Source organism: Saccopteryx bilineata, chromosome 5 (assembly GCF_036850765.1).
Source record: "Saccopteryx bilineata isolate mSacBil1 chromosome 5, mSacBil1_pri_phased_curated, whole genome shotgun sequence".
Classification (NCBI taxonomy): Eukaryota; Metazoa; Chordata; class Mammalia; order Chiroptera; family Emballonuridae; genus Saccopteryx; species Saccopteryx bilineata.
In genome coordinates, this window is record NC_089494.1 from 212,342,989 (window position 1) to 212,364,035 (window position 21,047).

At 38.5% G+C, this 21,047-nt stretch overlaps 1 protein-coding gene across 14 annotated transcripts in view; it reads right to left on the reverse strand.

Moving 5' to 3' along the window:
* The window catches only part of RUFY3 (RUN and FYVE domain containing 3), a 96,395-nt gene that overhangs the window by 9,341 nt on the left and 66,007 nt on the right, over nt 1–21,047 (reverse strand). For 6 of the 14 annotated variants that reach the window (XR_010725616.1, XM_066232493.1, XM_066232492.1 and 3 more), the window contains 6 exons: nt 18,310–18,402; nt 17,017–17,100; nt 6,942–7,109; nt 5,980–6,077; nt 1,627–1,746; nt 460–559 (listed from right to left, as the gene is read on the reverse strand). Coding sequence is in view for 11 of the 14 variants with exons in the window: in XM_066232493.1 (XP_066088590.1) it covers nt 460–559; nt 1,627–1,746; nt 5,980–6,077; nt 6,942–7,109; nt 17,017–17,100; nt 18,310–18,402 (663 nt within the window). In the remaining 3 variants the exon portion in view is untranslated. Of the gene's footprint in view, nt 1–459; nt 560–1,626; nt 1,747–1,987; nt 4,232–4,453; nt 5,499–5,979; nt 6,078–6,941; nt 7,110–17,016; nt 17,101–18,309; nt 18,403–21,047 lie in introns of those variants that run through there. The other 8 variants (XR_010725618.1, XR_010725617.1, XM_066232499.1 and 5 more) reach the window with 3 other exon arrangements.

Consider the following 21,047-nt stretch of genomic DNA (forward strand, 5'->3'; position numbering starts at 1 on the left):
TTTCCCACAAGAAGTACCTTGAGTATGCTAAAACTGAAGTCCTCATGGTTTTGAAAACAGTTTAAAGAAACAAACCCACATTTAAGACAATTCTGGTAAAGGAGAATTCAGGATTGGGGAGGGGTTATACCATGCCATATTATTAAAAACATTAGCACATGTCCAAGCAACACATATTTTTGTTAAGATACCAAAATAATCTTACTTGACAAATTAAAAAGGATAACAGGGCCACTGGAAAACATGGTTATTAATCCCCTGCTCCAAATGAAATCAAGTTAGAGCATCTCAGAGGGAGACTCAGAATTGAGCGTGCCTGAGTTCACTCTGCTTTAGCCTGCCCTCTACTGGCTCAAGGCCACAGCGATTCAGCATGCACTCTGGGAGAGGTAACTGTCCGGCCCATCGAGGTAGCTAGCCTCATACTAAGTAAATGAACAAGGCAGTAACAATTATTACCGTTTTGGGTTCTGGCTTCTGGGAACCCTTTCCTGGGATGCTTCTGTTGTTCTGTAACCTTCTTTCTCTTTCCTGTTTTAGTTCTAACTCAAGCTGATTCCTGGGATAGGTGGGAGAGGAAAAGGATGAACATTTGGATTTCTGTTCTCATTTACATTCTATAAGGAATAGCAAACCTTTTCCTTAAAGTTTAATAATGAAATTTTAATACTTGGTTAATAAAATATCACCATACATGTGGACGGCTAGGCTTTAAAGCACAAAAATACAATATAATAAAACTAGTAACACTAAAATACATATAACATGTTTAGTCTTTCTTAGACTAAGAAGGTACTTCAGAATCTCCAGTGCCTGAGGGTCACCATTCTGAATGTCAATATTTAATATTAACTCTTAATGAAAAGTTGTGGTCAACTGAATGACAATTAGTAGGACTTACTGTAACTGAAAGACAGTATTTAAAAAATTTCAGCAAGACAGTATGAATTCACAGGCACTAGAGACCCATTTCATGTGAACTCTCTCTCTATAGTTACAGCGTTCAACCCCCAGTTACACCTTTGACCACTAGCGTCCTCAGGAGCTATGTGCTTTCATATCCACCAACCAAGTTCTATTTGATTAAAGTCTGTGGCTTCTGCACAGAATCAAGTCTCATTTGAGAAATAACATGGATTAGGGGCTTGGAGTGAGAGACAGGTTTTTAAGTTAGAATGTTGCACTTACTAGCTTAATTGTGTAAATCTGGACAAATTTAACTCCTCTAAGCCTTAATTTCCTCTGAAGTGGGGGTAATAAGACCACCTACTGAGAGGGTGGATAGGAAGCCATTAGGAGAGAATGCATGTGAAGTGCTTAGTAAAGTATTTGGCACACAGCAAGAATTCAGGAAATACTGTTATTATTAGTGTTATCTTGGCAATCAATTCTCTTACTTTTTCCTATATATCTGGGGCCTTGGTTTCTAACTTCCTAATTCTTTGATCACAAAGGATGTTGTCAAGATTTTGAGGCTGCTAATGCATGTGGAGCTCTCTGAATTCTAAGTTCAGAGACAAGGCCCTGTGAAGACAGAACAGACGGCTGGATCATGAGACCACTTCTCTTGCTGTCCAGCCTTCAACCCCCAGGACCACCCTGTGGGCTCCGGGGCCCTCTGGTCACCGCTGCCTGGTGAGCTCGTCCACCTCCAGCTGCAGGCTGTTGATCTTGTCTCCGAAGTCCTGCTTGAAGAGCCGGTTGTCCAGTTCCGCGGACTGGCGGCTTCGCTCAGCCTGGCGCAATCTGGGTGTGAGCCACATGAACTTGTGATAAAAAACAAAAGCCATGGTGGGGAGGAAGACCAAGTTCACAACACAAAATAAAACAACCCAAGGAAGAAGGCATGGAGAGACAGAGAGAGGCGGAAAAAAAAAAACACAACAAAGAAACTTTGCAGGACATAGGGGAAGAAATTATAAGGAGAAAGAGAGAAGAAACAAATTCTAAAGAAAAGCAAGATGAAGGTGAACCAGGCAGAGGAAAGTGATTTTCCATTGTTTTTTATTCTAGTACTACAGTTTACAGCCATTAGATGATAAACAACAAAACATCACTTTTTAGAAAATCCATATCCAAAGCCAACCTTAACACAGGAACTATAAAGTTAAATCCACTTTGTTTTTATTTCCTAATTGGTTTGATATTTTATATTTGTTTTATACATATTACTGGAACTTGCCAATGGGCAACTATCTTCTTATATATGAAATTAGGACCTTTTCCGGTCCGTCCTCTAAACCACAAATTGCATTAAATCATGGGGCTTTATAGATCAACCCTTGCCCAGGCTTTGGGTTATTATATAAGGGGAAGCCTTTGTCTGAGTCTGGCCATCTCTTTCCTTTCTGTTCCTGCCACGCGATGTGTGAGTACGTGGACGAACAATGCAGCACTGGGCCTGCACAGGTCTCCGGACCACTTTCTCAGGAAGAGGCCGATGTCTTCTTTCATACGTCCTCTAACTTTGCACCTATTAAGAAGCATGTTCTAAGAGGTGAGACATCTGGGGCTCTATATAATAGCATTCGGAGGCATGCTATGTGTAGTCTGTAGAACATTTTATTTTGGTTTTGAGCACTCCTTCTAAATGCTCATAGAAAAGGCAATTCACCGCAAAAGGTTGATGAGGATAAAAATAGGTACAAATTATAAGAAAGAAAATAAGTTGAAGAGCACAGGATCCTCCAAGAGGTTGGTTATGTGCTCCTTGACTTGATTTTGGTTTAAGTCTGCAAGGGCCTATAAAAGCATGTATGAAATATATCTTACTCTCTAAATTCTGGTTTTTCCAAGAAGGCATAGAATTTCAGGAGCAGGAAGTAAAGGAGTTATCTTTGTCCCAACTTAAGCAGCTGAAATGCTGCAAATAATACCATAATGGAAAAAAGAGAACAAAACTTTTTGTCATGATTCTGAAGGAATGATAGCTTATGCAAAGCCCGTCTCTCAAAATAAAATCATTTTTAAAAATCATATTATTTATAGGATTATTTATAATGTAAAGCCCAGGAAGGGTTAAATTTGTGGTCACTTAGAGAAAGAAGCCCTACTAATTATTGTTTGTGGAGATCTATTGGGAATCTTTATTTTTTAGACTAAATAATAATAAAGAATATGTATTTTTAATCATTTGCCTATTTCCGACTCTGGGATGGTTTCCTAACTATTAGATTGTTAGTTTCCTAGAAACTTTAGCAAATCTCCATCTAAACAAAAAGTAACAGAAACTCTCAAGAAAATGTTTCCGGCACAGAATGACAGGCAGGAAACCATCTCTCAGGTCAATACTTTGTCATCTTTACAAAACGAAAAGCAGGATAGATTTAAACACATATGTAATGTATTATTTTTATAGAAGAGGAGTGTTTTCATTAAAATTGTTCTCTCTGAACTACCTAAATAGGAAGTAGAATCGCAGGAAAATGGCAGAGGTAGAAGATGATAAATATTAGGAGGGTTTTCCCAAGCTTCCACATTACTATGTTATAAGTTACCTAATCACTAACTTTATCTCTATGTATTTAAAAGAAATGTAAGGATGCTGTTTTTCCCACCCCCAAAGTCACTAAGGCAAAAAAGTTGCAAGCAATCTTGGTTACTGAGAATAGAACTGTAGTGAAATACTAAGTACTTATCTTGGCTTGGGGATTAAATCTATGTAACAAAAGTGAAAAAGGGTCATGGCCTAAGAGACAGAACTACTTTAGAAGGGTCCAAGTCCACACGGTAGTCACCTCTGGATCATTCCATCGCAATGGGAGAACAGGCTTGCTGACACAGACAATGCCTCTAGAATCTGATATTGTCAGGGACTGGGTTGTAAAGGCATCAACAATACATGTACAAAGCTTCAATTCCCTAGGCTTCTTTTTTAAATGGGACATTTATTTATTGGTCAACCCAATTTCTCAAAGTTTATTTGGAATTTAATTAAGAATTTATACTAAATTTTCTAACTCTGGGAAGAAAACAAAGAAGAAAAAACACAGCCTATATATCAAACTTCCTTTTTTTTTAAAAGTCTAACAAATTCAAAGTCAATTTTTGGTGATGTTTTATATAAATCTGAGCCTAAATATAATAGCTTTCAGATTTCTTCCTTTTACAAATTAAGTTGTGATATTAGACTTGCGAGGTGACCGAACTGTAAAATGCCTAATGATGTTTTGGGATTAATTTATTTGCTGCACTATTTAAGGTCTTTGCCTGTTTCACCAAATCCTTTTCACTAAATTAATAAAACAAAAATAAAAATGGAGTGAAAGGGGCATCAGAAAATGGGTAAACAGAAAAGACAAAGACAGCAAGAGAATAAGTCAGCTTATAACTTGAAGAGGCATTATTATTTTAATTGTCTGCTTTAATGCCAAGTCAAAAAAAACATTAAAAATAATTTCATAATAAATAAATTTTATTAATTTATGAACATTACAATTAATTTGTTGAATCATAAACATATAATTGCTCTGAGCAAGCACTTAGATAATTTTTTGGATAGACCAATATGTTTTTATTTCAAATCAGCCAAACTAGAAGTTTCAAGATTATTTATTAATTTGTGAATAACTTTTAAGTTACTATCAATATTCAGTGCCACTCAGGACCCTCCCTGGTCAGGAATCATCTGAATAAAAGAAGTCATCCATTCATCCATTCATTCATGCATCTACTAAATGAATGCCTTGTAAATTCAAGGCACTGTGACAGACCCAATGAGGGAACTTAAAAAATTAGTTAATGAACCTTCAAGAGCTCATGCTCTCATCAGAAGATACACATAAATCAAGGGTATATAAGGTAAGGCAGAAATGAGAAGTGCTCTAAGTAGGATTTAAGGCCCTGGGAATTTCTCTCTCTCTCTTTTTTTTTTTTTTGTATTTTTCTGAAGTTGGAAACGGAAAGGCAGTCAGACAGACCGGGATCCACCTGGCATGCCCAACAGGGGGCGTTGCTCTGCTGCAACCAGAGCCATTCTAGTGCCTGAGGCAGAGGCCATAGAGCCATCCTCAGCGGGCCCTGGGAATTTCAACAAGGACAGATCTGGCAAATACTTTCAGCTGGAAGAAGTATCAGAGGAAGCTCTGGGCAGGGAGCTTTTGAACCTGAACATGAAAAATGTATCTGAAGAACAAAGAAGTGGGGAGAGGAAGGACATTTCTCATCGGAGAAACTATTAGGAAAGAAATGGATATAAAAAATGGAAAGCATGTCCAGAGCCCAGGAAATAGTTTAGTTTTCCTCAAGTGTAAGAAGGGTGTTCAATGGGTGTAAAGGGGGCAACACAGGCTGCCACACTGAGTGATGTGGGTGCCGTGGCTCACTCGTGCTTGAAGTCTCAGTCATTTCTCTGGGCACCAGAGGAAAATGGTGTTTTCGGACCGAAAGAGAAACAAAAGAGTAGCCCAGGGAGACGTGCTTTGTGAATGGGAGGTACTGGCGGAAACAGCTGGTCAGAGGATGGAAACACAAGACCGGTCTCCGGATGGAGGACAGAGCTGCAGATAGAAAGATTTTGGGAGTCATGGGTGGGAGGTGACGGTGGAAGCTACAGAACTATTCAGGAGGGAGGAGGGAAAGGGGGTCAAGTTATTAGAAGGACCCTCAGTACCCCTACATCACCTTGCGCCAAAGTATTCAAAGACTGTAGTGATGAACAATAAGATAACAAAATCACAAACACTGGAGTCCTCTCATCCTTGTTAAGCCTCCCTGCCCTAACACGTGACACTGCAATGGGATTAGTGAGACAGTTAGAGTTCTGCTGTTCAAAATAGTCATGAGAGGCTGATGTTTCTTAGAAATGTTTTCTGTAATATTTTAGAAAGCACAAAATTTTACTGATTTTCTTTCTACCAGCATGTCTAATGTTAAGCTGGAAGAATTTCATACACCTTCTGTTTGCCAAATGCATACTACATGCTCTTCATTTCCAGCACCGAAGGCCCGAAGTGTTTCATGAAAGAAATGGCACTTTACCTTTGTTCAAGTTGTTTGATGGTAGCAGCCATCTGATTAGTTTTCTCTTCCAAGCGACTGTTTAGTTCACTTTTCTGTTTTACTCCTAAGTCTGAACTCTGTTATGGAAAAGAATTATGAGTAATGTATATATAACATAAAATCCTAAAATAAATCGCACATGCCTTTTGAACCTAGTGATAAGTGGGAAATAGAGAAATAGAAATGCTCATATATTTGGAAATTAGTTAATTCCCAAGTGTAGATAAAAAACAATCACCGCCTGACTAGGCGGTGGCACAGTGGCTAGAGCGTAGGACTGGGATACGGGGGACCCAGGTTCGAGACCCCGAGGTCCCAGCTTGAGCACGGGTTCATCCTGCTTGAGCAAAAAGCTCACCAGCTTGGACCCAAGGTCGCTGGCTCAAGCAAGGGGTTACTCGGTCTGCTGAAGGCCCGCAGTCAAGGCACATATGAGAAAGCAATCAATGAACAACTAACGTGTTGCAACAAAAAACTAATGATTGATGCTCCTCATCTCTTTCCGTTCCTGTCTGTCTATCCCTATCTATCCCTCTCTCCGACTCTCTCTCTCTGTCCCTGTAAAAAAACAACAACAAAAACCACCACCAAAAAGCAACATTTAAAATGAGTATTGCTACATGCAGCTTTGTCACAAAAATCATAGTCAGAAAGTTCATCAATTTAGCATATTCCAGTACAAAAAGGTAATGAAATATATAACTCAGTTGGCAGGTTAGACCAGAGGGTAAAAATTATAGGCTAAAAAACACCTCTCCCCATTATAATCTGAAAGGTGATTGTGGCGATGGTCAGACTCCTGAAGGGGTTTGTAGGCAGCTGGCCTCAAAACGAGATGTGACTTCTTCTTGTATTTAAAGCGTGTTCTGAGACAACATGAGGGGCAGAGGGGAGCCTGGGATTTTACAGAGCTGTGGGCCTATTCCTCCCATTTCCCCTACCTGCAGCTTGAAGGCAAGTTCATGCTTGAGAGCCCGGAGATCATCCAGTTGCTGCCGCAGACACACCAGGGCATCCTGCTTCTCACAGACATCCTTCTCCAGCATCTTCATCGCCAGTTCCATTTCCTGCCTCATGCTGATCTGGATCTCCAGTTCTTTTTCAACATCCTGCCCCCAGAGGTAAATAAATTGCTTACTCTCTCCTCATCGAAGCACAAACCATAAAACTCCATAGGAAAAGGAGGACCAAACTCTCAGGTCTGAATGTTCTGGCAAAATAGCTCTAAGCGATCATTCAATGCAGGGGCATTCACAGTAAGAATGATTAGGATAATTACAATAACATTTACTAAATAATTTACAAATCTGAAGAGCTCAGTAGGCCAAAGATAGTGCTATTTAATATGTCTAATATATGCACATACCAGAGGCACTGCATCAGATATTAAGATAGACAATTGACTTCATGTCTTATAGAAAGAAATGTAAACTGTTACAGCAGCCAGCAGGAATTGAAGCAGCTGCAGTTCTCTTTGATTTGGATGTTGTTGGCACATTCAAGAGCCCAAGCAAACCAAGATACCTTGGGTCTCCAAGGTAACATTTCAATTACTGTGAATAGTCAATATGGCTAACTGAAGTTTTATATTTCCTTAACATGAACCTCCTTTTTGTTTAAACCACTATTACTGCAACATTATTTGGACAATTGAAGACACAAACACCTGAAGCTCTTCTGCATTCTGGCTTTGCCCAGGGCACACCTACGATCTTGTCTACTTGCTTGGTTTCTTTCTTCTTTAATATTTATCTTATTGTAATAAAAATGTGAAAATTTTGTGTAAAATTTTTATCGCATGCTGTTTAACTGAGGCATTCCTTTGAACACAGCATGACAGAAAATGAATCAGACTGCTTCCTATAAAGCCAACATATATATGATTTGTAGGAGCTTCCTATGGAAAGTATTTTGAGATCTAATTTACAAACACAGTAGAAGGAAAATGATATTTCAAGGATTTTTAAACAATATTGTTTTCTCAGAAAACCTGGAATTCTGTTCTATACATTATTACTTTGTGATAATTTATAGTACAAATCAGGTCACCCATATTTTCAGCTTTCTCCTTATTGTTAGAGACATTATTAGGGTATCCATTGGTTTGTCATACTATCTAAATTGCAGGAAGGGTTAATATACTAATACCGGGGTGTATTAATATACTAGTACGTGGATAAAATCTAGTACAAGAATATAATTTTCTATTGTACATTCTTTTCTTTTCATTTAGAAATTAAATGTAATGGAGTGACATTAGTCCACAGGAACCCAGGTTTCAGTTGGACATTTCCACAGTACACGAACTATTCATTGCATTGTGTTCTCATGACCCAAAGTCAAACCACTTTCTGTCACTGTATATTTGATCTTTACGCCCCTCCCTTCCCTCCTTCTGGTAACCACTTCACTTTTGCCTGTGTCTGAGTCTCAGTTTTATATCCCATATATGAGTGTAATCATATAGTTCTTAGTTTTTTCTGATTTACCTATTTTATGTAGCATAATATTCTCAAGATCCATCCATTTTGTCACAAATACCAATATTTCATCATTTCTTATGGCTGAGTAGTATTCCATGTATATATGTATCACATCTTCTTTATCCAACCCTCCATCGAAGGACACTTTGGTTGTTTCCATGTCTAGGCCACTATGAATAATGCTGCAATGAGCATGGAGGTGCATGTGTCTTTGCAAACAAATGTTTTAAGAGTTTTTTGGGTAGATACCCAGTAGAGTGATTGCTGGGTCATATATTAACTCTATTCACACTGTTTTAGTGGCTGTACCAGTTTATATTCCCACAGGCAGAACCTCTTTTCTCCACAGCCTCTCCAACACCTGTTATTATGTGTCTTGTTGGTAACAGCCAATCTAACAGGTGTGAGGTGGCATCTCATTGTAGTTTTGATTTGCATCTCTAATAGCTAGTGAAGATGAGGATCTTTTCATATATCTGTTTGCTGTTTGTACATCTTCATGAGAGAGGTATGTTTAGGTCCTCTCCCCAATTTAGTTTCTTGGTTGTTGAGCTCTGAGTTCATTGCTTATTTTGGAGATTAATCCTTTGTTGGAGCTGTTGTTTGCAAATACCATCACCCATTTGGTTAGCTGCCTTTTTGTCTTGTTAGTTTCTTTGCTGTGTAGAAGCTTTTTAGTTTGATATAGTCCCATTCATTTATTTTTGCTTTTACTTCCCTTATCTTTGGGGTCAAATTCATAAAATGTTCTCTTTGGCCAAGGTCCAAAAGTTTAGTATTTGTGTTTTCTTCTATGTAATTTATTGTTTCAGATCTTATATTTAGGTTTTGTCCATTTTTTAAAAACTTTATTTTATTGATTTTAGAGAGAGATGAAGGGAGACACAGAAACATTGATCTATTTCTGTATGTGCCCTGACCAGGGATTAAAATGGCAACCTTGGTATACTGGAGTGGTGCTCTAACCAACTGAGCTATCTAACCAAGGCATGTCCATTTAGAATTAATTTTTGTGCAGGAGGACAAACTGTAGTCAAGATTCATTCTTTGGCATGTGGCTTTTCAATTTTCCCAGCTGCATTTATTGAAGAAGCCTTCTTTCTTCTATTGTGTGTTTTTGGCTCCTCTGACAAAGATTATTTGCCATAAACCTGAGGTTTTATTTCTGGGCTCTGGATTCTTTTCCATGGATCTGTTGGTCTGTTTTTCTGCCAACACCATGCTGTTTTGATTATCATGGCTCTGCAGTATAATTTTAAGTTTGGTATCGTGATACCTCCAGCTTCATTCTTTTTTCTCAGGATTGTTTTGGCTATTCGGGGTTTTTTGTAGTTCCATATAAATCTGATGGTTTTTTGTTCTTTTTTTTTTTTTTTTTTTAAATGACATTTGGGTTTTAATGGGGATTGCATAAAATCTATGATTTTGAGTAATACGGCCATTTTAACTATGCTGATTCTTCTAATTCACGAATACATATCTTTCTACTTCATTGTGTGATTTTCAATCTCTTTTAATAATGCTTTTCAGTTTTCACTGAAAATAGGTCCTTCACATCCTTTGTTAAGTTTATTCCTAGTTATTTTATTTATTTTTGTTGCAAGTGTAAGATGAATTTTTTTTTTCATTTCATTTTCTGAGGTTTCATTGTTGGAGTATAGGAAAGCAGCAGACTTTTGTATATTGCTTTGATATCCTGTTACTTTATGGTATGTTTATTGTTTCTAATAGTTTTTGGTAGTCATTGGAGTTTTCTATATATATGAGCATGTCATCTGCAAAAAGTAATACCTTTCTTCTTTCCCAATATAGATGAGTTTTATTTCTTTCTCTTGTCTGATTGCTCTGGCTAAGACTTCCAGCACTATGTTGGATATGATTGGAAAGAATGGGCAGACTTGTCTTGTTCTTGATTTTAGAGGAAAAGCTTTCAATTTTTCACTATTGAGTATGAAATTGGCTGAGGGTTTGTCATATATGGCTTTTATTATGTTGAGGTACTTCTCTTTTATACCCATTTTATCGAGTGTTTTAATCACAAATGTTTCTTTTGGAATGCCTTTTCTATTTCTTGGTAAGATCATATGGTTTATGTCCTTTGTTTTGTATTACATTGATCAATTAGCATATGTTGAATCATCCTTGTCCTTTTGGAATAAACCCCACTTGGATCATGATATATTAGTTTTTTAATGTGTTGTTGTATTTGATTTGCTATTATTTTGTTTAGGATTCTTGCATCTGTATTCAACAGAGATATTGGTCTGTAGTTTTCTTTTTTTTAGGTTAAACTTGTGAGGTTATGGTATCAGGGTTATATTGGCCTCATAGAATGTGTTAGAAAGTATTGCCTCTTCTTTAATTTTTTAGAAAACTTTGAGAAGAACAGGTATCAAACCTTCTTTGAATGTTTGGTGGAATTCATTAGTGAAGTCCATCTGCTCCTGGACTTTTATTTTTGAGGTTTAATAGTTGTTTTAATTTCCTCATTGTTTATTGGTCTATTTAGGTTTTCCACTTCTTCATGGCTCAGTCTAGGAAGATTGCATAGTTCTAGGAATTTACCCATTTCCTCTAGGTTGTTGAATTTAGTGACATATATCTTTCATAGTATTCTAGTATGATCCTTTGTATCTCTATGATGTCTGTGGTAATTTCTTCATTTTCATTTCAGATTTTGTTTATGTGAGTCCTTTCTCTTTTTTCCTTAGTGAATCTAGCCAGGGGGTTGTCAATTTTATTAATCTTTTTAAAGAAACAGCTCTTTGTTATATTCATTGTTTTCTATAGCTTTTAAAAATTTTAAATTCTCTATTTCATTCAGTTCTGCTCTCATTTTTATTATTTCCTTTCCTCCACTGACATTGGGTTGCCTTTCTTCTTTTTCTAGTTCTTTCAGATGTAATGTTAGTTCGTTTACTTGGCATCTCTCCTGTATCTTGAGATAGGCCTGTAATGATATAATCTTTCCTCTTATTACTGCTTTTGCTGCATGCCAGAAGTTTGGATATGGTGTTTTGTCATTCTTATTTGTTTCTACACACATCATTTGATCTACTTTTTATTTTTCTTTACTTATTTAATATTTCTTAAGTGAGAAGCAGGGAGGCAGAGAGACAGATTCCTGCATGTGCCTCGACCAGATCCACCCAGCAAACCCCCTATGGGGCGATGCTCTGTCCATCTGGGGTTGATGCTCAGAAACTGAGCTATTTTAGTTCCTGAGGTGAAGCCATGGATCCATCCTCAGTGCCCAGGGCCAACTTACTCCAACTGAACCATGTCTGTGGGAGGCAAAGAGAGAGACAGAGAACGGAGAGGGAAGCAGTGGAGAAGCAGACGGTCACTTCTTCAGTGTGCCCTGACCAGAAATTGAACAAGCTGGGCTGATGCTCTACCATTGAGCCAACCGTCCAGGCCCTGATCTCTGTTTTTATTTCTTCTTTGACCCAGTCATTTTTTTAGTAGTGTGTTGACTCATTATCACATTTTTTGAGTTTCTTTACTTCCTTTTTGCAGCTGAATTCTAATTTCAGAGCATTATGGTCAGAGAATATATTTGGTATAATTTCAATCTTCTTGAATTTGTTGAGGTTAGTTTTACGACCCAACATATGGTCTATCATTGAGAATGTTCCATGTACACCAGTGGCCCCCAACCCCTCGGTCATGGACTGGTACTGGTCCGTGGGCCATTTGGCACCAGTCACAGAGAAAGAATAAATAACTTATATTATTTCCGTTTTATTTATATTTAAGTCTGAACAATGTTTTATTTTTAAAAAATGACCAGATTCCCTCTGTTAAATTTAAGACTCACTCTTGACACTTGTCTCGCTCACGTGATACATTTATCCGTTCCACCCTAAAGGCCGGTCTGTGAAAATATTTTCTGACATTAAACCAGTCTGTGGCACTGATGTACACTGAAGAATGTATAATCTAGCCCTGGCCGGTTGGCTCAGTGGTAGAGCGTCGGCCTGGTGTGCAAGAGTCCTGGGTTCGATTTCCGGCCAGGGCACACAGGAGAAGCACCCATCTGCTTCTCCACCCCTCCCCCTTTCCTTCCTCTCTCTCTCTTCCCCTCCCATAGCCAAGGCTCCATTGGAGCAAAGTTGGCCTGGGCGCTGAGGATGGCTCCATGGCCTCTGCCTCAGGCGCTAGAATGGCTCTGGTTGCAACAGAGCAACGCCCCAGATGGGCAGAGCATCGCCCCCTGGTGGGCATGCCGGGTGGATCCCGGTCGTGCACATGCGGGAGTCTGTCTGACTGCCTCCCCGTTTCCAACTTCAGGAAAAAAAAAAAATGTATAATCTGACGTTCTGGGATGAAAGGTTCTATAAATGTTAATTATGTCCATTTGGTCTAATGTGTCATTTAAGGACAATATTTACTTACTTATTCTGTTTAGATGATTTATCTAGAATTGTCAATGGAGTATTAACATCCCCAACTGTGACTGTGTTTTTGTCTTCTGTTTCTTCTTTTAGTTCTGTCAGTAGTTGTTTTATATATTTTAGTGCTCCCTTATTTGATGCATATACAGTTATGCCTTCTTGATATAGTGTCCTCTTTATCATTATGAAATATCCATCTTTGTCTGTTACCTTGTTGTCTTGAAATCAATATTGTCAGATATAAGTACAGCTATACTTGCTTTCCTTTGGATTTTACTTGCTTGGATAATTATTTTCCAACCTTTCACTTTGAGTCTACTCTCTCTCTCTTTTTTTTTTAATAGAGACAGAGATAGAATCAGAGAGAGGGATAGGCAGGGACAGATAGAAAGGAACGAAGAGATGAGAAGCATCAATCATTAGTTTTTTGTTACGCATTGCGACACCTTAGTTGTTCATTGATTGCTTTCTCATATGTGCCTTGACCGTGGGCCTTCAGCAGACTGAGTAACCCCTTGCTCAAGCCAGCGACCTTGGGTCCAAGCTGGTGAGCTTTGCTCAAACCAGATGAGCCCGTGCTGAAGCTGGCAACCTTGGGGTCTCGAACCTGAGTCCTCGGCATCCCAGTCCAACGCTCTATCCACTGTGCCACTGCCTGGTCAGGCAAGTCTGCTCTTGTGTTTGCACTTAGATGAGTCTCCCAAAGGCAGCACATGGATGGGTTTTGATTTTTGATCCAATCACCTACTCTGTGCCTCTTTATTGGAGAGTTTAGTCCATTCACATGTAGGGTAATTATTGGTGCACGAAGATTTTCTATAGCAATTTTATCTTTTGTTTTCTGGTAGCTCTGTGCTTCCATTGGTTTTTTTCCTTGTTTCTGTCAATTGTTTTTGATTGGTGGTATTCCATATTCTTCCTGCTGCTTCCTCTTTTTCTTTTTTTTTTGTATTTTTCAAGTTGGAAACGGGAGGCAGTCAGACAGACTCCCGCATGCGCCCGACCGGGATCCACCCGGTATGCCCACCAGGGGGCGATGCTCTGCTCATCTGGGGTGCTGCTCCATTGCAACCAGAGCCATTCTAGCGCCTGAGGCAGAGGCCATAGAGCCATCCTCAGCACCTGGGCCAACTGTGCTCCGATGGAGCCTTGGCTACGGGAGGGGAAGAGAGAGACAGAGAGGAAGGAGAGGGGGAGGGGTGGAGAAGCAGATGGGCGCTTCTCCTGTGTGCCCTGGCCGGGAATTGAACCCGGGACTCCTGCACACCAGGCCGATGCTCTACCACTAAGCCAACTGGCCAGGGCCATCCTCTTTTTTAAAGCTATATATTTCAAGGTTTTCTTGTGGGTGGGTTACCATTAGGTTATTGAAAAAAAAATGGTTTCATATATGTAATAGTTCTTTATCTTATGAATGCTTCTGCCCTTCATCCTCCTGTGCTAATTCAGATTTTTATGCCCTTCCATTTTATGTTTATGTTATGTTTATGTTGTCACAGATTATCCCTGTTTACACTGTAAGCTTGTTGGAGCTTTTACTTACAGTTTTGTGTTGTTTTGTTCTTTTTATCAGGTGGTATAACCCCTTGACCCCTTGAGTATTTCTTGTTGTGGGGGTTTTCTAGTGACAAATTCTCTGTTTCTGTATATCTGGAAAATTTTTTCTTTCTCCTTCATATTTAAAGGATAGCTTTCATGGATATAGTGCTCTTGGCTGGTAATGTCTTTCTTTCAGAACTTTGAATATTTGGGTTCACTCTCCTCTGGTTTGTAGAGTTTCTGCTGAGAAATCTGATAATAACCTGATGGGCTCTCTTTTATATGTCATGTTCTTCTTTTCCCTAGCTTCCCTGAGGATTCTTTCTTTGTCATTGATTTTTAACAGTTTTAATACAATGTACCTTGGGGAAGGTTTGTTTGGGTTGAGGAGACTAGGTGTTCTGTTTGCTTCTTGGATTCAAGAATCTGACTCTTTTCAGTCTTGGGATGCTCTTATCAATTATTTGTTTGAAAAGGCTCTCCACCCCCTTCTCCTGATATCTATTATTTTTATATTGCTCTTTCTAAGTCAGATAGTTCTCATAGAGCTCTAATATATATTTTTTAAATTCTCGAGTCTCTCTCTTCTCTCTGAATCATCTCTAGTTGCTTGTCTTCTATATCACTGGTTCTTTCCTCTATCTGGCCAGTTCTATTAGCTAAACTTGTTAAATCATTCTTTAATTTGAATATTGAATTCATCTTCAGAATTTCTGTGTGGTTCATTTTAAAGTTTTAACCCCTTTAGTGAAGTATTTGTTTTGTTTGTTAACTTGTTTTTTGAGTGCATTAAATTGCCTATCAATGTTTTCTAGCATCTCATTGAGTATTTTCTGAATTCTCTGTCATTTAAATCCTATTTCCATGTGACTGAAATTGCTTTCTGGAGATTTTTCATTTTCTTTCTGAACTGTGTCTCTTTCTTGATTATTCATGATATTCCAAGGACTTCTTCTCTGCCTAGTAGGCATGTGTGAGTGGCACTTTCTTAGTAGTTAATTCCAAGAGGTTTTAAAAATCATTTTCCAGTAGGTAGTGCTGGATTACAAGTTATAGCTCTGTGAAATTCCCTGGCTGACCCCTGGTGCAATGCTGCAGCTGGGATGATGTGGACAGGGTGGGCTGTGAGGACTTTTCCTCCCGGCAATGATGATCTTAGGCCTCTGCATGTAATTTCATGTGTCCTGACAAAGCAGGGACCAGACAGGGAGTTCCTCTGTTCCTCAGAAGAAACTGGTTTTGCATAGCTAGTTCTAGGGTATGCCACTGATGTACCCTGCACCACAACACCGAGGGCAAAGGGAGGTGAGTTCTAGGAGGCTGAGGGGTTGCACAGCTTTTTGTTTCCATCTCTCTGTCCAAAGTGCAGGCCGCAAGCAGACTGTAGGAAAACCGGCACTGTCACAGAGTTGTGGCTTCTGCCCTGTTCCTGCCCTTAAAGATACTAGTATTCTAGTTTTTCACTCCTGAGAGTCGCCACTGGAATCTCTGCTCCTCTCAGCAGGTGAAAACCCAGACACACCGGGTTCTTCCTCTCTCTAGAGCCTCATCAGCAGTGCTTGGCTGCAGAGCTGGCTGGCATCCTTATCTTTCGCTCCCCCGACTCTGGCCACTCCCTGCCCACCTTTATTGCTTCCATGCACGAATTTTTTAGGTGTGCCTGTGCGCCCAGCTGGCATTCCTTGGCTGAGTTATAACTGTTCAAATTGTTGAAGTTTCAAGGGGAGAGACCAAGGGGATCTCTCACTCTGCCATTTCTCTGACATACATTCATATATATATATATATTTTTTTTTTTTCTTTTTTTCATCTTAAAAATATTTTTTAAGACTAGCCCTGGTCGGGCTGTTCATTGGATAAAGCATTGTTCTGACACATCGAGGTTGCAGGTTGCATGGTTAGGGCATGTATGAGAAGCAATCAATGAGTATACAAGTAATGGAACTAAGTGTAACAACACGTTGATGCTTTCCCCTCTCTCTCTCTCAAATCAATGAAAAAAATTTAAAAATATATTTTAAGACTAATACCAATGACATGTTTTTCTATTTACAAGAACAAGAATAAGTTCAGAAATAAAAACTAAAAGTAAAAAGAGTATAATTCTACATTAATGATTCTCAGTAATGAGAAGAGGAGCTATCCCCTCCAAGGAGACATGTCAGACTTTTTAGAGGAGTGAGGACTGAGGTGGGCGCACACACTGGGGGGATTATGCAGTACACACAATGCACTGTGGAATTGGGCACCTGAAACCTGTATAATGTTTTAATCAGTAAATTCAGTAAATTCAGTTAAAAATAACTGAACAGGAAAAAAATAAAAAGAAAATGTAGGTTCCATATACTTAATGCCTTTGCAATACAAAGTATAAAAGCAAAAGAAAAAAAAGTGGCAAAATCCTACTGTATGTTGAGAACACTCAGAAGATGGATTGAGAAAGCATTATAGGAAATATGGCCAACAAGAGTGACAAACAGGCCTATAGGATCCACAGAAATGTGTCTGAACTACTGATACTCCTGACCTTAGTCTCTAAGATAAAGCCCCTAAGTAGCTGTTACATGTTAACGTGTTCCGATACAAGCAAAGTTTACCAGTCGTAACTGTGTCTCCTCCTTTAAATGCTTTCTTGCTTCACATAGTGCTTGTCCTTCTGAAGTTCTGTCTTGCTTAGGACCCTTGAAAAGATAAAAATGATCATACCTAAGCAAGTGTAACAATGAATGAAGACAACAAAGAAATTAAAGAAATTTAATAAATTGAAATTCTTCAGCTGAACTGGGGATTTTGTGTCATTTTAAGTCTTTAGAGAGCTACCAAACCAAGTAGCAGAAGTCTTAAAAATCAGCCTCTAAAAACAGAATAGCATTCACTGCCAACTATGAATTAGGCTAAAAATTCAAAAGGTAATACAATATATTCCTTCTCCAGAGATCTTACATCTGGTGTCTCCTACCATCCAGACAGATCACGGCTAAAAAGAAGGAGGTCATCAGAAAATTCTCCTGAGCAGTCCCAGTTGTTTTCAAAGTCCATGCATTAAAGTCAAAAGTTACTCATAGAGAACTGCTTTGGTTCCTACTTGGAACCTAGTTATTTATTCATTAGGAACCATTTTAACACTGGATGTCTCGATTCCTAAGTCACAGTTGGTTAGGATACAAGAGAATAGGAAGACCTTTCTAGAAATAGCAATACTAACAGCAAAAAGCAGAGATGCCAACAAAATCAGAAAAGACAGAAAATAACACCCACACCATCTGGGAATATTTAAGTACAGGTATTAAAAGCTCTTTCAATTTCAACAGCTCCCTAAAGTAACACCATTATAATTTAGTACAGAATTGCCAATGTTGATAACTACGATCTTCAGATATCATAAAGAACTAACAGTGTTACATTATATTCTCTGCTCAAGAAGGCTGAGAATTGTATAATACATAAATAGATAGTTTTGCAAAATATCTGTTTATACATATATAAAAACTTTGGTCCTTTTAGGGATTATTATCTAGAAAATTCATTTATATAGTAACTCTCTCCCAGTGGTATCAGATAAACACTTCAAACAAAACAGTAAAACAGTCTAAAATAATAATTCACTTAACAAATATAACATTTTAATACAGCACAAATCATTAGTATATAAAAACAAGAAACTGAACTAGGCTGTTTCTTGAAGCCTCTAACAGATGCAGGTGGCGGTGAAGCCAAGGAGCCATCTGTAGGAGAAAGGGCACCACCCTCCCATAATCTTCACTGCTCACGTAGCTTTGCAGGAAGTCTCAGGAAAAACAGTTTGCTTCAACTGTCCTTGGAGGCGCCCCCCACTGCTAGCACACTGACTCTCCTGTCTAGGAATATTTTATAAATCCAGTAAGATTAACCTTCCGGTTGGATTCCAAAATGTAGGAGCTTTCCTCTTTAACTCGTTCCATTTCTTCTTGCAAGGTAATAATCCTGTTGTTTGCAACTGCAAGCTGTTGATAAAATTAGAAAAATAATCTTTTCTTTCTTTTATTAGGATAGGATAATTCATGATTTGTTAGGACATGATTTTCATGCTTAGATATTTTCAAAGGGAAGAAAGCTATCTATAACACCATAAAAATGTCCTTGTAGGGAACTGAGGAGAAATATTTTTAAAGTAGGTTAGATGCAAATTTAAAATATCTCCTTTGTGGCTTTTAGTGTAAACTTTATTTCAGCACCAAAATGTTAACTTAAGATCATTTACCTTAAGGGCATCCTCATGGATAACAATTATATTTAGTTATAATACCTATTTCTAAAACGTTGAAGAGGTCACCTCGTGCCCTGGGATCCATCTTATGAATCTTCCATATGACCTTTTACAAATGATTTTTAAAAGAGTAAACAAATGAACTCCTAAGTTCTCAGTCTAAAAGGTGCCATTAAGCACTGGAGAGTTTTCACTTTAGCACTTAAAAAGATAAGGGTAATGTTATTAGGAGAATACTGCTAACCGGAAATGCTGATATCCCCATTCCACAGAAAGTTAAAGCAAAGTGGAAATACTTTTGTTCTCTGCACCTACTGACCTTTATTCCCCACAGAGAATGTAAAGGAGCCTGAACGAGGCCCAAAATAGAGCTGAGAGGATTCCTGTCAGCCAGGCTAGGCTCCCTGTTCATTCTCTTCACTAGCACTGGGCGCAGGTGCTGCCTGATGCCTCGCTCTAACACAAAAGGGCAGAGAAGCGAGGTCTCAGGCACGCTTTCTAGAGGCGAGTCTGGAAGCCCATTTCTCTGTCTGCTCCATGGACCTGATGGTGTGTAAAGAAGTAACTCTGGTCTAGATTCAAGGGCCCCTCAGACAGCTTCTTCCAATATCTCAACATCAGAGAAAGTTTTAGGACTTGATGACGTAGATCGAAAAGGGATTTCTAAATCGGCTGTATAATAGTAAGGTGGATATTCAGGTATCGTCTGCTTAATGCTTCTCATTTTGTTATATTGGTTCAGAACTCAGAGGGGAAAAAAGGTTTTTTTTTCATTCTTTTTTTTTTGGCAGAAACAGAGAGAGGGACAGATAGGGACAGACAGGAAGGGAGAGAGATGAGAAACATCAATTCTTTGTTGCGGCTCCTCAGTTGTTCATTGATTGATTTCTCATATGTGCCTTGACCAGGGGGCTACAGCAGACCAAGTGACCCCTTGTTCGAGCCAGCGACCTTGTGCTCAAGCTGGTGAGCTTTGCTCAAACCAGATGAGCCCACGCTCAAGCTGGTGACCTCGCGGTCTCAAACCTGAGTCCTCCGCATCCCAGCCTGATGCTCTATCCACTGCGCCACCGCCTGGTCAGGCAAAAAGGTCTTCTTTAAAATTTTTATTTTTAAAACTCATCCTCTTAAATCCAACCAGGCCGATGCTCTACCACTGAGCCAACCGGCCAGGGCCTCCAAAATAGATGGAAATGAGAAAAAGCAGGCCTCATTAGATTTATCAGCTCCTTATAAAGCCTACCCGCAATGCTTACTTATCTGTAAACGTTCAAAGTTTCAAGAAAATAAATCTTATTGGTGAAATGAATAAGTCAATGAATGAATAAATTAATATTTTTAGTATATTTTTAGTAAAGTAAATCTAGGTCAGGAGGACAATCTTATGATTGACGGAATAAAATTAACAACTATATTTATACTAAGTGCTTGCGATTTATTAGGCACTGACTAGTCTAGGCCCTTATGCACTAAAAATATTTTAATTTCACAAAAATATTATTTCTATCATCCCCATTTTACAGATAAGTAAATCAAAGAACAGGCTTAAGTCACTGGCCTAGGATTAGAAAGGCAGGGCTGGGACATGAACCCAAGTGGTCTAGCTCTCGACAGCATGCTTAACTGCTGTGCCACATTGCCTCAGTATAATAGCAGTAGAATGACAGTATAAAATTTCTGTGTACAATATATCAAAAGCCTTGTGGGACAAAATTCTAAATGTCATATCCATAAATTAAAGTTTTAATATAATTTAAGAATCTATACTCAAAAATAAAGCCCAGAGAACTGAATAATAAAGAAGGTGTTTTAATGTTATAACAATGTAAGTTTGTCTGAAAAAAAAAAAAAGAATGGAGTGACGTCAGAGAAATGGCGCCATGAGGAGGGCTCCCAATACCTCTCCCTGAAATTTCAACAAATTCAACAACTAGAGACAGAAAAATAATCCCAGGAGCATCTGAAATACACATACACCAAACAAAGTGTTATTAACAAAACCACCCTCAGATGTCATTAAGAAAACGGAAATCAAATATTATGGATACAAAAGACAGAGATGTAGCACAGATAGATGAGGAAAAATCTATAGAAAAAAATTTTAATAGATTGGAAACCTTGGAGTTAAATGACAAAGAATTTAAAATAGAAATCCTAAAAATACTCAGAGATATACAAGAAAGCACAGAAAGGCAATTTAGGGAGTTCAAAAAACAACTCAATGAACAGAAAGAATATATTACCAAGGAAATTAAAACTATGAATATGAATCAAACAGAGATAAAAAACTCAACTCATGAACTGAAAAACAAGGTAACAAGCTTAGCTAATAGAACAGGCCAGATAGAAGAGAGAATTAGTGACATAGAAGACAGGCAACTA